Source organism: Podarcis pityusensis (assembly GCF_964106645.2).
Source record: "Podarcis pityusensis genome assembly, chromosome: 1".
In the NCBI taxonomy this organism is placed as follows: domain Eukaryota; kingdom Metazoa; phylum Chordata; class Lepidosauria; order Squamata; family Lacertidae; genus Podarcis; species Podarcis pityusensis.
The window spans coordinates 80,327,867-80,342,522 of NC_138028.1; the positions used below are offsets into that span (position 1 = coordinate 80,327,867).

The 14,656-nt window shown below is 41.4% G+C and overlaps 1 protein-coding gene and 1 long non-coding RNA gene across 2 annotated transcripts; both read right to left on the reverse strand.

The window, feature by feature from the left end:
* Positions 1 to 490: 490 nt before the first annotated feature.
* On the reverse strand, positions 491 to 2,910 carry LOC308474183. Its single transcript, XR_013984536.1, has 3 exons — positions 2,793 to 2,910; positions 1,458 to 1,645; positions 491 to 732 (listed from the first exon to the last, which is right to left on the reverse strand). It is a non-coding gene; the product is annotated as an uncharacterized lncRNA (long non-coding RNA).
* A 6,932-nt stretch (positions 2,911 to 9,842) lies between these two features.
* Positions 9,843 to 11,956, reverse strand: LOC308486272 (uteroglobin-like). Its single transcript, XM_081022893.1, has 3 exons — positions 11,822 to 11,956; positions 10,575 to 10,762; positions 9,843 to 10,110 (listed from the first exon to the last, which is right to left on the reverse strand). The coding sequence occupies exons 1-3, from the start codon at positions 11,874 to 11,876 to the stop codon at positions 10,066 to 10,068; spliced, it is 288 nt and encodes a 95-aa protein (XP_080879019.1). The 5' UTR covers positions 11,877 to 11,956; the 3' UTR covers positions 9,843 to 10,065.
* Between the last annotated feature and the right edge of the window lie 2,700 nt (positions 11,957 to 14,656).

The window sequence follows — 14,656 nt, forward strand, 5'->3', positions numbered from 1 at the left end:
TGACTGTCTAGCACATGTCAGTATCATGAGCGTGCAAGTGCATTTACTCACATTTGTGTGTGTGTGTGTGTGTGTGTGTAGACATTTATTCACAGGTGAGCATATCAATTCTATCAGCTGCATTCCTGTTCCTGGGATCAAAGTTGGGGCCCATAAACTCTACCACCTGCTTCCATGACTTTCTGGAATCAATGTATCTGACTGATCATTATGGCACTTTGTCCCTAGTACTAGCCACTCTCCCCACCCCCCACAAAAATGGTTTGGAAGTTAGGGAAGCACAACTGCCTGTCTCTCAAACTAGCAACACAAGGGCCCTCTCTAAGTTGTAGAGAAGGGCTGGGCCAGCAACTCGCTGTTCAGAACATTCCTTGTTCTGCTCTAACATAGTCTCTGGCTGGCTCTAGCAAATCTCAAGAGATCAGTGCAAATGGCACACATTTAACAGCCCACAGGAATGAAACTTGAGCAAAGGAATGCAAGGCAGTAAGTTTAATAACAATTTGAATATGACTGATTGCAGAACAGCACATGAGATTTCTCTAGGTTTTCTGTCACATAATGATTATTGCCCCAGAGGGAGCTTCTTTGAATAAGGACAGTACAAGCGAAATCGAAGAATGGATCAATCATATGATATTTCAGGAATTGGTGGTCAGCTTGTGAAATCAGCGTAGCATTATCCAAAGATCAGTTCTTCCAGTCTTTTTTGCATTTGTGCATTAAGTTTTTCTGAATGACAAAGAAGAAAGAAATCACAGCTATGCAATGTAGCTCCAGTGACTTTATGTACATATTTTCATATACTCTTGTTCACCAGTTAGATTTTTTTTATTATATAGGAGGGAAAGAAAGAAAGAAAGAAAGAAAGTAGACTACCTAAAAAACCATTGTAAAAATGTTAGAACTTTAATCGGTTTGGAGTAAGCTCAGCAGTTATAGTTTATACTGGGAAGTATTTGAATGTTTAAATAGTGAGAAAAAATAGAATATGCAGCAGGAAAGTGAAACTTTAGGGAACCATGGAAGAATGGATGGGAAGTCAATGAAATAGAATTATGGGTTGATGTAATGTATCTCCCCCCCCTTTCCCCCTTCCTTTTCTTTCACTTTTTTCTTTTATTTTTCTGTATTTTGTACTCTTATAAATTCATAAATAAAAATGAAATTAAAAAATTAGATGGGGGGGGGGGAAACATATACATCCTGGGTTGGATTCAATTAACCCAGTGTGCTAGCAGAAGTCAGTGCACAGGCTCCAACTAGTGCAATACGACTCCCCTTCTACCCCCCAATCCCTTCTGGGGCATCAGGAGAACCCCCAGAACAGCATGTGGCAGGAGGAGAGAGGAGATCATTCTGTTTGGCAGTCACAATATCATATTCCTCCCCCTGTCTCTTGTTATGAATTAGAAGCACAAAAAGCCAGCAAGAAAAAGGACAATGCTTAAAATTACCAGAAGTTTCAGGTATTCCGAACGTTTCTCAACCGAAAATGTTTCAATAAGATCTTTTACTTCCATTGCGGCTTGGATGCCATCTTCATTGTCAGAATAACGTTCAAGTTCTTCCATATACTCAGAATCTGTTCCAGAAAACTTTGCACCTAGAAATTTCTCCATAGGTTTGCATGTTTTGTGGGAATCTAGGAAGAAGGAAAATAAAAACCCAAACAGGCTGTTAAAAACACTTTAAATCTACAAACACACACACATACTCTTCTTTAGTATCATCTTTGGAAAGTAAATAAAAACTAAGTCATAACTGGCTGCAACCATGATAGCCCACTTCAGACTGCCCTGCCCAGGATCCAGCTGGGATGCCAGAGAAGAAGACTGTGAGACAGAGGCACTTACACCAGCAGATGCTATGAGCTTGTCCACACTGGAGCAAAACATGGATTTGCACTTCCCTGTCTCTTCATTATTGCAAGGTTTTTCAAGCCTGGCCTCTTCGGGCTTTCCAAGGATTGAAAAAAAACCCCACATTAAAAGGTGGAAAGGTGTGGGACAACCCTGAAATGGAGAGAGTGTAATGTGGACACTCCTACATTAATGGACAGGCAGGCAGGTGAGAGACAGGAGGAAGTGTTTCCATCGTCTCCCTCCAGCCCACCTGGGGACAGTGGAGAGGTATGCTGGTTTTCTCAGCCTCTGCACCTACCAGATGAATAGAGAAGGCAGGATGGAAGTGAGCATGTGCCTTCAGGCAGTGGCACCCAATGCTCATGTCCACCCAGGTCTTTCTTGGGGAGAAGACTGCATGGCCTCCATATGAAATTAAGCTATGGGCTGGATCTGACTTATGGACAGGGCTTCCTTATCCTTCCCTCACCCCCTCTGACAAAGGAGCACCCAAGATTTACCAAGGGGCAAGATAGGCTCGACCACTATCTTACGCTCTCAGAAGAAAATAAGCTAGCTAGGCAAATCTCTTTTGAAAAATTTGTTTCACCAAACTAGAAGCAAGTCATCTAACTTGTCTACTTGTTTAAGAATCAGATGTCTTATTAATTCTTGCAATAAATGATGCTTTGCTTGATTTATTAGGGGAGGGGGTTGCATTGGTGGAGGGTTCCCAAAGACCATCCTTTATCCTGGGCCCCTGGTTGCCACTGCAGCTACCTCAGGAGAGTATGCCTGAAGTGTCAGGTACGGGCATTCATGATTTTGCTGAAGTTCTCCTGCATCTCATTTGTAGATGCCATATCTGAAGACATTAGACTGGATTATTTTTGCCTCTTGAGGCAAAGTTCCATTAAGTGGGATAGTTACCAGAGGAGTGATGCTTACCATGGTGATGCGCATCCAAGGAGCAGCATGCCAGGGCGAGGAGCAGAAGGACAAGTGTCAGCTTCATGGTGGAGAAGAAATCCCAGTATGGGTTCTAATACGCAGCAAAACTGTTTGGGGTGTGTGTTTATTTATACACACAGAGGAGGTAGCAAGAACCACTCCACCCACAACATGACACAGGAGCGCACATGACCTTATTTACATTTCTCCTGGTATTTACTTACTTAAAATATTTACTGACGGGGCAACCTAACCATGTCTCTCATTAGTAAGTCCTACTGAATTCAGTGGTGCTTACTCCCTAGTCCCAGGTAAGTGGAGTTAGCATTGCAGCCATCCTTGCACATTTCTATACATAGCTGTCAACGTTTCCCTTTTTTAAAGGGAAATTCCCTTATTCCGAATAGGATTCCTCACAAGAAAAGGGAAAAGTTGACAGCTATGTTTCTATACTGCCCAATAACCAAAGTTCTCTAAGCATTTTACATTAAAAATTATCTTCCGTGGGAGAGAAAATATAGACGAGAGAGGAATTCTCTTACTGATTAGTGTCTCTTGGAACATTTCAGTCCTAGAATCAGATCTGAAGGAGATGGAGAGTGGCTTCACATATCGCAAAATTAGCGGCCAGAGTATGGGCTGCTGTGATGTGCTCTATAAGGGACTTCCTTGCAAGACAGAAGCAGGTTTTTGACCACTTCTGTGAACTGTAGGGGCCTAGCCTGGGTCAGCTCCTTGTAGGCATATATGCACACTGTATACAGACCCTCCAAGTGTCCCTACTTTCCAGGGATGTCCCTGATTTAGAGAAGCCGACCCAGTTTCTGATTTGATCCCAGAATGTCCCACTTTTCCTTAGGATGTCTTTATTTTCATTGGAGAAATGTTGGGGGGGTATGGAGTTATTTGACTCCCGAGTCATCTGAAGGCAATCCTGTATAGGGATTTTAAAAAAATGTTTAATGTTTTATTATGTTTTTATATATGTCGGAAGCTGCCCAGAGTAGCTGGGGCAACCCAGTAAGATGTGTGGGGTATAAAAAGTAAAATTATCATGGAATGGGACATTCCTATTTTCATCGGATAAACGTTGGAGGGTATGCTGTACATAAGAATTTTGAAAAAGTAAGGCAGCTGGAATATTGAGATTGGATGTGCAAAATTGCTATTGACATATGAAGCTCCCAGGACAGTCCTGGGGAAATCACCCTTTTGGCATAGCTAACCTATTGTGAAGCTAGAAAGTGGCTCTGAGTTACTTGGGTGAAGGACAGGAGGCAAATGTGAAAAAACCCCTCACAACAGATCCCTCTCGGAAGTAATTCTTACATACAAGGTGTGTAGCTGCTACCTCTGTTTCAGATGCCCTGAGACTTGCACTCAGTGCCTTTAAAAATATGTATTTATTTAAGCAACAAAATATAACACATTTCATTTTACCAGGAACCATAAATTATATACTTTAGTTATCAGGAATCATATTTATCCATTCCAAAGAGTTCCTTGTTGAAATATTACTTAAAAGAGAAGGATCTACCACATTTATAGTTCTTATAGTTATCGTTGCCTCACATTTCTGCTTACATTCTCAACATGCATTACCAGTATTATTGGACTGAGTTCACTGTTCCAGTATGAAATAAATTTATACCAGATTTTCAGTTGATCATATTTACTGTACCTTCCCACAATTATTCACAGGATATTTTGTTCCCTAGTATCCTGTGCCAGATTGTGTGTGTGTTCCCATCTCCCATCCCAGTGCTTTGCTATTTATAATTGGTAAACTTTCCACTATTTTATAGCATGTTGGTATTATGATTATTTCTTAAATTTCTATGCCACCCTTCATCGTAAGATCACAGGGCAGTTTACAATATGAAAACACAAAAATGCATACCAGAACAATAACAACAAAATAATTACCCTCGCACACACATATTGTTTAATTAGCCAAAGGCCTTGGAAAAGAGGAATGTTTTTGCCTGGTGCCTAAAGATATGTAACAAAGCTGCCAGTTGAGTCCCTGAGGAGAGCATTCCACAAATGGGGAGCCAATGAGGCATCAGATCAAGGTCTGCATTTTAAAATGAGCTTAAAAATATATTTGCAAATGTTTGTATGTTTTATGCCAGGCATAAAGCAGCTGGCTGGGTGCTTTGGCAGATGTTTATCTTCCTAAACAGGGCCCCTCTGATTTATAGGAGTACCTCAAAGTTGTAAAAGGAAATTACAGGCTGGGAGCAAAAGGTCATATTGACCATACAAATTACAAAATACCATGTGCCTCCCATCAGACTCGAGCCACATCTTCCTAAGGTTAAAGGGCAAGAGCTAATAGAAACAGCAGCTGGCTTGAAAGGGGGGTGTAAATTTAAGGGGTTGCTTTTGGAAACTGTTTTTACTAAGTTCCTTTCCTTCTAAAAAGCTATATATGTTAATGTATGAAATATATTGGCTTAAATGTAATTATGCAAAGGATTTAGAAAGTAAGAAATGTTAGATTCTTATGTTAGATTCTTATTTCATTGATGGTGTGTGAGAAGGTGAACCCAAGATCTCTGTTTAAGATAAAATTAAAACCATTAGCCATCTGTTTTGGAGTGAATAGGGCAATAGGGCAATAGGGCAAAGATGATCTGATAATTAAGGTGCCTTGTCGAGGCAAATGTAAGATATATGGCTACTTGTCTGCCATTTATGGATAGAAGGAAATATAGCTCTTTGTCTCCCATAAAAGGTAATAGGAAATGGGTGTATCTTTTATGATTGGTTCTAGCAAACAGCCAATAGGAATTTCAACCAGGCTGATTGGACAGAGGCAGCCAAAGGAGGAGCAAGGGGGCTGGGCTGAGGAAATATAAGTGCTGGCCATCAGGGCTGGAGTGGGCAGAGCTTTGGTAACCATATACCACTGTGTCTCTCATTTATTTGTCTGACAAATAAATTATTATTTTAATTTTTCTATTGCTGCGTTGAATATTTCATTCCAGCTAAGCGTTAACCACAAGCAGGGTGCTACACCAACACAGAAAAGGCCTGTTCTTGTGTTGCCGCTTTCTGGGCCACTCATGGAGAAGGCATGCGAAGGGCCTCAGATAACGACTGCAGGGTCTGGTCATTTCATATGTGGAGAGGAGGTCCTTGAGCTGGTACTACTTCTATGAAATTTCCTTTAAAAATAGCTATGGGATTTAGATTGAAATTGTGGTTTGAAATTTCACCAAGGTTTCTTTTAATATCAATCCAGAACACCTGCAATTTATTTTTTTCACTCTCCCACCCTCTCTTGGATTAGATTTTCTCCAAAACTGTCTCTAAAGATAGCAATCTTCCAAATGTATAATGGGTGATTGGGTGATATTGAAAATGAAATTTGAAGGCAATGAACATGCTTGAAAATAAACAAGTGGTGCGAAAAATCCTGCTGGATCAGGGAGCATTTTTTGTTAAGAATTGCAGGACACAATCATGGAATCTGCAAATATTAGTGACCAAAATATTTTCAAGGCCTCTAAACAGCAGATGGTTGTTGTGCGGCAAGGAGGGGTGTAGGAAGGAAAAAGCAGGCTATTCCATAGCAGGCTAAATTCCAAATGACCAGTATAGCCTTGGGCTTTATTAACGGTCAAAAATGTCTTTGGCAGGGATCACTAATATAAATGCTACTTCTAAATAATTTAGGTCATTAAGGGATTACCTACCATATAGGATCTCTTTGTATCTATTGACTTTTATGATTTTGGGATTGATTTGGATTCAGGCATGTTTTCCCTTCTTCATGCTTGGATGGCATCCTTTGAAAACTAGTTGGCGATATCTCTGTGTTATTAAGGTTGTCAGTTGAATGAAGGACCTGTATTAGGAGTGGGCGGGGGGGGATAAAGGGTTATATCCAACGCGACATGCATGGAGTTCTATTAGGGCTGCCAAATGTCCGGATTTCCCTGGACATTACTGGGATTTCAAAGGCGGAATTGACATCCGAAAGGTGGCACTTGGTCCTGGAGCTTAGGCAAGACAATTGAAAATTCGCATTTTTTCAGTGTTTATGTAAAAAAAAAAAAAAAAGTTCCTGGTTTTTCCTTTTGAAATATGGCAACCCAGGTTCTATTCACAGAGCAGGACTTCCCTTTCATTAACCTGTGCACCTTCAATATCTGCTCTAAAGGATCTTCCAACCCTCTGGAGCAGCTTATGATGGCGGTGGGCTGCAGGGGAGAGGAGAGGAAAGCTCTGCTGTGCTAGTGGAACAGCAGCATTGGATAGGGACCAAGCCCCTTCCCCAGCCATCTAACAATATGGCACCCTCAAGTGACCATCCAGCGCCCTTTCTGCTTCTGAGGAGGCCTGTTGCCCAGAGATGGCATTTTTTACCAAGTGACACACCATTGTCCCCATGTCTGGCACCACATTGTGGCTTGCTTCTTTCTTTCTTTATTAAATTTCTATACTACCCTTCAGGTGCCAGTTTACTCATTTCACTTAAGAATTGCTACCCATGAAACATAGGTAGTGATTTAACAATCAAAACATATAAGCTGTGGAAATCCCTGACCACAGAAGGGAGTCTGGCATCTTTGCTATACACGCAAAGGTTCTGCTATCCAAACACTTGTTATACGAAAATTCATTTATTCAAACATGAGTTGTTATTACCCAAACCTCGCTATAACACCACAGATTCAGATATCCCAACAGCCAGACCCTTGCGTAGTATTGTAAACAAAAATAATTCTTAAGTTTTTTTGTATGTTGCAACTGTTTTGCCATAAACCATGGGGCGAGGGGCAGAGATTGGACAAATAAGAGAGGATGTATTCTTTCCTTGTTTGTCCAGAGGGTTTTCTTGTTTTTTCCCATCATTTTCGGGTCAAAATTCCATAGTCACAAATTTCCCTGTAGGAATAATTGGAAATCATTGACTTTTTAAGTGAAAGCTCACATAACAAATGACTTCCTAAGAACACTTTGTGTTTGGATAGTGGGACCTGCATGTACAATTTTTGGTGAATGCTAACAACACATCTCTTTACCCTTTTGACATTTGATATGTATGTTTTCTGGGCTCACCCTATTCCTGAGACTGCGGTTTGATTTTAACTGTTTTTAATTATGAATTCTTAATTGTTGTGATTTTCTTCCTGCAGATATGTGCCTAACACCTTTGTTGTGTAGTTTCAGTCATATGCTGAAGACACATCAGTTTTCCTGACCTTTGATACCACACACACAGCTGGTTTTGGGGGGTTTTTTGGTACTCACTGATATGGAGTACTGTCACCAATTTTTTGCTGTTCATGGCAGCCATTTTGTACTGCTACCCACAGCATCTCATTTGTTACAACACAAACACACACACACAAATTTATTATTTCACGTGATTTAAATACGGCTTGATTGTCATAAAACCAGAAAGTGTTTTTGACCCACCCTATTGAAGCGAGATGAGCACCGCACCCCATAGTCGCCTTTGACGGGATTTAATCATCCAGGGGTCTTTTACTTTTACTTTTATTCTTGTGACTATTTTTTAAAAACTGTGTTTAACATTATGTTTTTAAATTGTATCCTGGGACATTGTGATGAAGGGCTTGTAAGAAATCAAATAAATATGAATAACTACTACTTACTACTACTACTACTACAAAACTTTCAAATCCAATACAGATACAGATTGGGATAAAAAAATCTACTTCAGAGACTGAGGCTGGATCTATACTGATTTGTAAAAGCGCTTTTAAAAACCCTCATAATATAGCTCTCAATGCAATTTTACATTGACAACGGATCGGTGCTCTATGGTGCCCTCTGATGTCTCATTTTTATAATGCATTTTTAATGTTTTAACTGACCAGTGTATATTGGTCCTTATTAGAAATGGAGGATCTTCAATCGTCGCCAAAAAGACAGTAACTTAAATCTAGATTGTGGTGTTTTTTCTTTCTTTCTTTGTAATGTTGAATTTATTCTGCGTTTGTTAAATGGTTGGCTTCTGCCATTTTTGAATTTATGGACATGCTTGTACTTTAATGTCTGTGTGGCTTGCTGAAATGGCCTCATGGCTCAAATGGGGAGATGCCTCTGGTACAGGAGGTTGTGTTCAGCTAACATTAGTCACTATTGATCGCCTGCTGTCTAAATTAGTAACCATTTCTGCTTCATTTTCATCAATGAATTCCATTCTGTGACGCAGTAGTTCTTCTTGTCTTTCCTAATCTTCTACAATTCTGCTTCATTGGATGACCCTAGTTCTGAAGGTGGGGCCTCCTCTTGCAAAAGACAAAGCCAGAGTTTGGAGTAGAGTTTTCAGGGCTGTGTTGTGAGCAATGCAGCAAGCAGAGAGAGAGCGCCATGTCAGATCTCTGCTTGGATCCAAGGCTGTCGCTATGGGAGAAACAAGTCCCTTTTGGGGTATTGATGCTGTGAATGCCTCCATCATAGGATCAGGCTGTATGTATGTGTAAATAACCCTTATAGCCTAAAGACACCACAGTCTCCACTGTGCCTCATTCCAAAAGGAAACACGAATCCTGGGTAAGTGCTTGGAACCTCTGGAATCTTGTACCACTCAGAGATTGGGGTGGTGTGCAACAATATTCTCCTTTAACTCCAGTTCCCTGAACTGGACACAGTATTCCAGGCTGAGGTCTGACTGAAGCAAAATGCAGTGGTACCATGATTTATTGCAATTGGACACTACACTTCTGTTGATGCAGCCTAGAAATTTCATTGGCTTTTTTTAGCTGCCATATCACACAGCTGACTCTTGTGGTCTGTTAAACCCCAAAGTCCTTTTCATATGTGCCTGAATGTTGCAGCAGACCGACTATTCAGAGTCTGCTCTGAATATTCAGAGAGATATAATACAACTCCCCCACCTCTAACCAACATGGTATTCTTTAATATAGCAATGCTGAATCTTTAGTGACCCTTTATTGACAAAAGTTATGTCACCCTTCTAGAATTCTAGATCCCCAATGAAGTCTCTGGATTAACTGTGACAAAAGTTAATACACACTCAAAAATTAATCTTGAGCACAGAAATGCAAGGCAGAGAGTTTATTGATTATGAATGATTCAAGAACAACAGGTGAGATTTCTCTAGGTTCTCGATAGTATTTGTTGAATACTATCCAGATTGAGAGAGAAATCTCAGGACGGAATAGTGACAGTACAGAAGAAGTAGAAGAATGGTTCAATGAGTGTTGCTTTGCAGCAACTGATGCTAGTAGTCAGCCTGTGGAATCAGCTTGGATTCATCCATGGATCAATCCTCCTTCCAGCTTTCTTTGCATTTGGCCATTACATTTTTCTGAAATGAAATGAAATCCAGGTCAATACAGAGTGTTGCGGGACAAAGAAGCAGGGGGTTATGGGTACACAGTGCAGCTCTGGTTACTTTTGGGTGATTCAGGTGTACTGGGAGCAGATGGCCCAATGGCATGTAAGCAATTGAACGGGAGAAAACTGACTCATAGTTTAATTTAGGTCAGCTGGCCTGACCTGGCTTGCTTGCTTCAAATTTTATTTCTATTGTAACCATATTCAGGTACAACACCATAACAATTGAGATACAGTTATCTATGGGGAAGAAGGCAGGACAAGGTTTATGAGTGCTTTTTGGACCAGGATATTATATCTTATGACCTTTGATCTCTGTGTTAATATAACTTTTTTAAACAGAGAGGAAAACAAAGATTGATTGCAAATCCTGAATCTGCTTGTTGGCTTGTGCCGCAAAAAGCAAGAAAAGAAAATGGCAAAACTGATAATTACCGCCACTTTAAGGTAAGCAGGATTTTGCTCGCTTGTCAGTTTATCTGCACACTTTTTTAGCTTCATTGAGGCTTCTACCCCATGGTCGTCCTCGGCATACTTTTCAGCTACCTCCTTAAATTCTTCATCTGATTTATTCAGCATTGCTTGCAGAAACTCGTCAACAGGATCACACATATCAGCAGTAACTAGAAAAAAGCAAAACAAAAAAATCAAAATGGATTTTTCAATAAATTAAATGAATGTTTAAAAACTCTTTACATAAAAAAACTTGTGTGATAGCTGGCTAGAAGGAAAAGGACTCACCTGAGAATGCACTAGCTCTGATCTAAACTGGATGCCATTTACTCAGACTATATAATCCTAAATATTTACAAGGCACCAGGCCCCACTTCCCAGTTGTGTGGAACTACCACCACAGACTTGGTCTGTTGTTGTTCATAATTCAAAAATATTAATAGTAACAATTTTGAAAGTTCTTCCCTTGAGATATTGTTGGGTTGTTGTTTTTAAACCTGAGTTGGAGTGGTAAATGATACCTTCACAGACTCAAGGGTGGATGTTGTTCAAGGTTTGTTACATTATTTTGACCCATGAAGCAGGAAATCCCACAAGCACCTCTCCAGTGCTTCCTTGGAGACTAACTGTTCTTCCAAGCAGCTAGCAAATACTGAGCAACCTTCGCAAGCTGTTGGGCATCAGCACTTTGACTTACTGAGACTTAGTCAACAAAGTGGTGAGTTTGCATCTCTGGGGATCAGTTTTCACCAAACATTTCCTTCAATACAGAAGCAATCCCTCACATTGACACAGCAAGTGAAGCCTACCTGAGGCTGGCAATGACGGAGCCAGGAATTTCCACAATCACAGAGGCTGGAAAATGTTCCACTGAAGTCACATTAACATCTGCCAGCTGTATCCACAATTGCCCCCCCCCCATCCACAATTGCCCCCTTTCCACATTTTACATTCAGCAACACGAGTACACACCTAAGTCAGATGACTAAAGCCCAGATTTTTTAGTTCTTTTCCCCTACTGTACTTCATTTGCAAATGCCATCTCTGAAAACACTGTGCTGAATGAGGTCATTTGTGCTTCTTCAGTGTGTTGAGGGAAAAAAGAGCATAACTGTTTGGTGATTTGTTTAAAAGCATTTCATACCGCTTTTCATTTAAAAACAAATCCCAAAGCAGATTACAACAATAAAAGTGCAACAATAGCAATTCTAATCATGAGTGATGCTTACCAGAGGAGCAGCAACATGCCAGGGTGATGAAGAGAACGACAAGCGCCAACTTCATGATTACGGAGAACACTCTGTGTATTGATTACCTTACCAGGGAAATTGTCTGTGATGGTGAGTTGCACAGCGCAGGTGTGTATGTATATATACAGGAGGTAGCAAGAGCAACACCACCCACAACAGGACATAGGAGGACACTTGGCCTTCGTCATATTTGTTCTCTTCATTATACCCCGAGGGAGGAATTAGATGGATGAGAGAGGAATTGTCCTGTTGGTTTGCTTATCTTCAAAAATTGAATCTGAGGGAGACAAAGAGATGCTTCAAACATTCTCAAATTAATTGGCACCAGGAGGGTCACTTTGGTTAGCTCTGTTAGTGATAAGCTTGAGTGAAAAATGCACTTTTTAAATCAATTTTAGGGTGACCGGCTGATGCCTACCCATTAGAGCTGGTGAGGCAGAATAATGGAGACTTTGGTGGATGGGTGAGATTTCCTCCACCCCACCAGCCATTTCTGAGGGTGCAGACATTCTCCCCTCTTCCCCATGCAAGTTAATGCAGTCTGTCACTTTGCCCCACAAAGACAGAGAAGGCGGACAGCCCTGTTCTCTTCCCTTCCACTACCACCTTTGCCTGCAGTGTGACTTGGGCCCACGGCTGCTGCCATTGGTCACCCACCTCCACAGCATCCTCACCAGAGGTGATGGCCTTCCTCATGGTGCCTAACAGGCAGCAGGATTGGCACCCGCTACATAGCTACTCTAAGTGACGTGGTTGGCGCTGTGGGTTAAACCACAGAGCCTAGGACTTGCCGATCAGAAGGTCGGTGGTTCGAATCCCTGTGACGGGGTGAGCTCCCGTTGCTCAGTCCCTGCTCCTGCCAACCTAGCAGTTTGAAAGCACGTCAAAGAGCAAGTAGATAAATAGGTAGCGCTCCGGCGGGAAGGTAAACAGCGTTTCCGTGTGCTGCTCTGGTTCGCCAGAAGCGGCTTAGTCATGCTAGCCACATGACCCGGAAGCTGTACGCCAGCTCCCTCGGCCAATAAAGTGAGATGAGCGCTGCAACCCCAGCGTCAGTCACAACTGGACCTAATGGTCAGGGGTCCCTTTACCTTCACATAGCTACTCTACAGAATGTGAAAGTTTACAATTGCTCCTGTAGAAGGGATCTATATTCTCAAATGCATGTAGCTGCGATCAATATAAATTAGCTGGCATGTTTGAGAGGATGTTTTTAATTTCTGCATTCTCTGTGGTTTCTGTTCCTCTCACTTGGTTTTGGTTTTTTGGTTTTGCATTTCAAGAAATCTTTATTCTCCATCTAAATCTATAATTGAGGACCTATCTCTTCAGCCTCAAAGCATCTTGTGCATTCACCCACAGAGTCCCATGCCGGCTCCCACAGTCTCTAACTCATCTCCTGTAACCCCCTCTCTCACCAGATCAGGCTAACATCATCCCCCCCCCCCAGCTGCCGCTCCCATGTGTGCATATCACACCCTGTGCATGAAGAAGCTGCGGCTAGCAGAGTGACTGATTGTGTGCAGCCCTACCCTTTGGTGCACAGGCAGAGGGGGTGCCAGCAGGAAGGTGCTACATCAGGATTACTTGGAGGGTGTCTAGGGATGGAGGGTTAGAATGTGCATTAAAATGCATATTGCAAAAATAACATCAAAAATGCTCCAAAAACCATTTTACTGGGGTGGATCTATACACAGGAAAAAACCATGCTATAAATAAGTCAGAAATTAAATCGTTATAACAAAAGGGGGAGAAGCTATGTAAAAATCACATAGAATTTTTTCTTGCTCTCTGGCGCCACCTGAGGTTGCATATTTATAATGCATTCAAAACGTCGTTTTTTTGACTAATGTAGCTGAGTCCCCTGGACACGTATTTTAACCAATTCCAATGAAAAACAGGGAGAACCTGAGCGTTCACAAGAATACACTCACTGGAGGCAATTTCTATATGATTCACATGGTGCGTGTGTGGCTCCGAAGGAGGATGAGCTGCAAGAAATTGCAGCAGCCATGTTCTGTGCTGACCAGACCTACCCAGGAAAAGCAGATGAAGTAAATGACTACTCAGGAAAAGCAGATGAAGTATACAGGAGGGTTGTTGAGAGAGCAGGGCATAGCTGTGACAGTGTTTGGTTGTGGAAAACCCTGAGCTGGAAGGAGTGTGGCAGCCCCCTTGCCCAAAGGAGTAAGGCTCTACCATTTGTGCACATTGCAGGGGTTTAAGGACAAACCTGGTTCCCTGTGGGCTTGTATGGACAATGCATGTGGATTTTTGCTTAAAGGTAAGAGAACAGATGGAATGCCATGGCTTGAGGACTGAGTTTGGACATGTAGAATGAATCCCTGGTTGCACTCATATTAAGCACTCTAGGTATCTCTGGAGAAATTGGACTCAGCACAGACCATCTCACACGATTTTTGTGAGGCTAGAATGTCTATCAGTTTCTTGGGGAAGTAAAATACAGGATACAAAACGTACAAAAAATAATAATGAAATATATTCATGTCATATGTTGTACACAGTGCTTTTTTCTGGGGGGATGCAGGGGTACAGATACCCCTAAACATTTTGTGAATTCTTGTACTCTTGTCTGCTTACCATATTTATTTTTCCCAATTTGTACTATAAAATGGTGATTTTCTTGAGTCAAAATGAGAGTGCCCCTAAACATTTTCTTAAAGGAAAAAAGCACTGGTTGTACTTAATGGACATGATTTGTAGCTGATAAATCTACTCCAGAATTGTATTTGCAATGACCACTGGCCATAAGTTTTTCAAGGCTACAAAGAAGAAAGGGCAGGTAATTCTAGG

Coding starts and splice junctions, on each gene's coding strand:
- LOC308486272 (XM_081022893.1), bottom strand. CDS start 11,876: ATGAAGTTGGCGCTTGTCGTTCTCTTCATCACCCTGGCATGTTGCTGC. Junction 10,763..11,821: donor GGCATGTTGCTGCTCCTCTG/GTAAGCATCACT, acceptor GCTTTTTTCTAG/TTACTGCTGATATGTGTGAT. Junction 10,111..10,574: donor CTGCTTACCTTAAAGTGGCG/GTAATTATCAGT, acceptor ATTTCATTTCAG/AAAAATGTAATGGCCAAATG.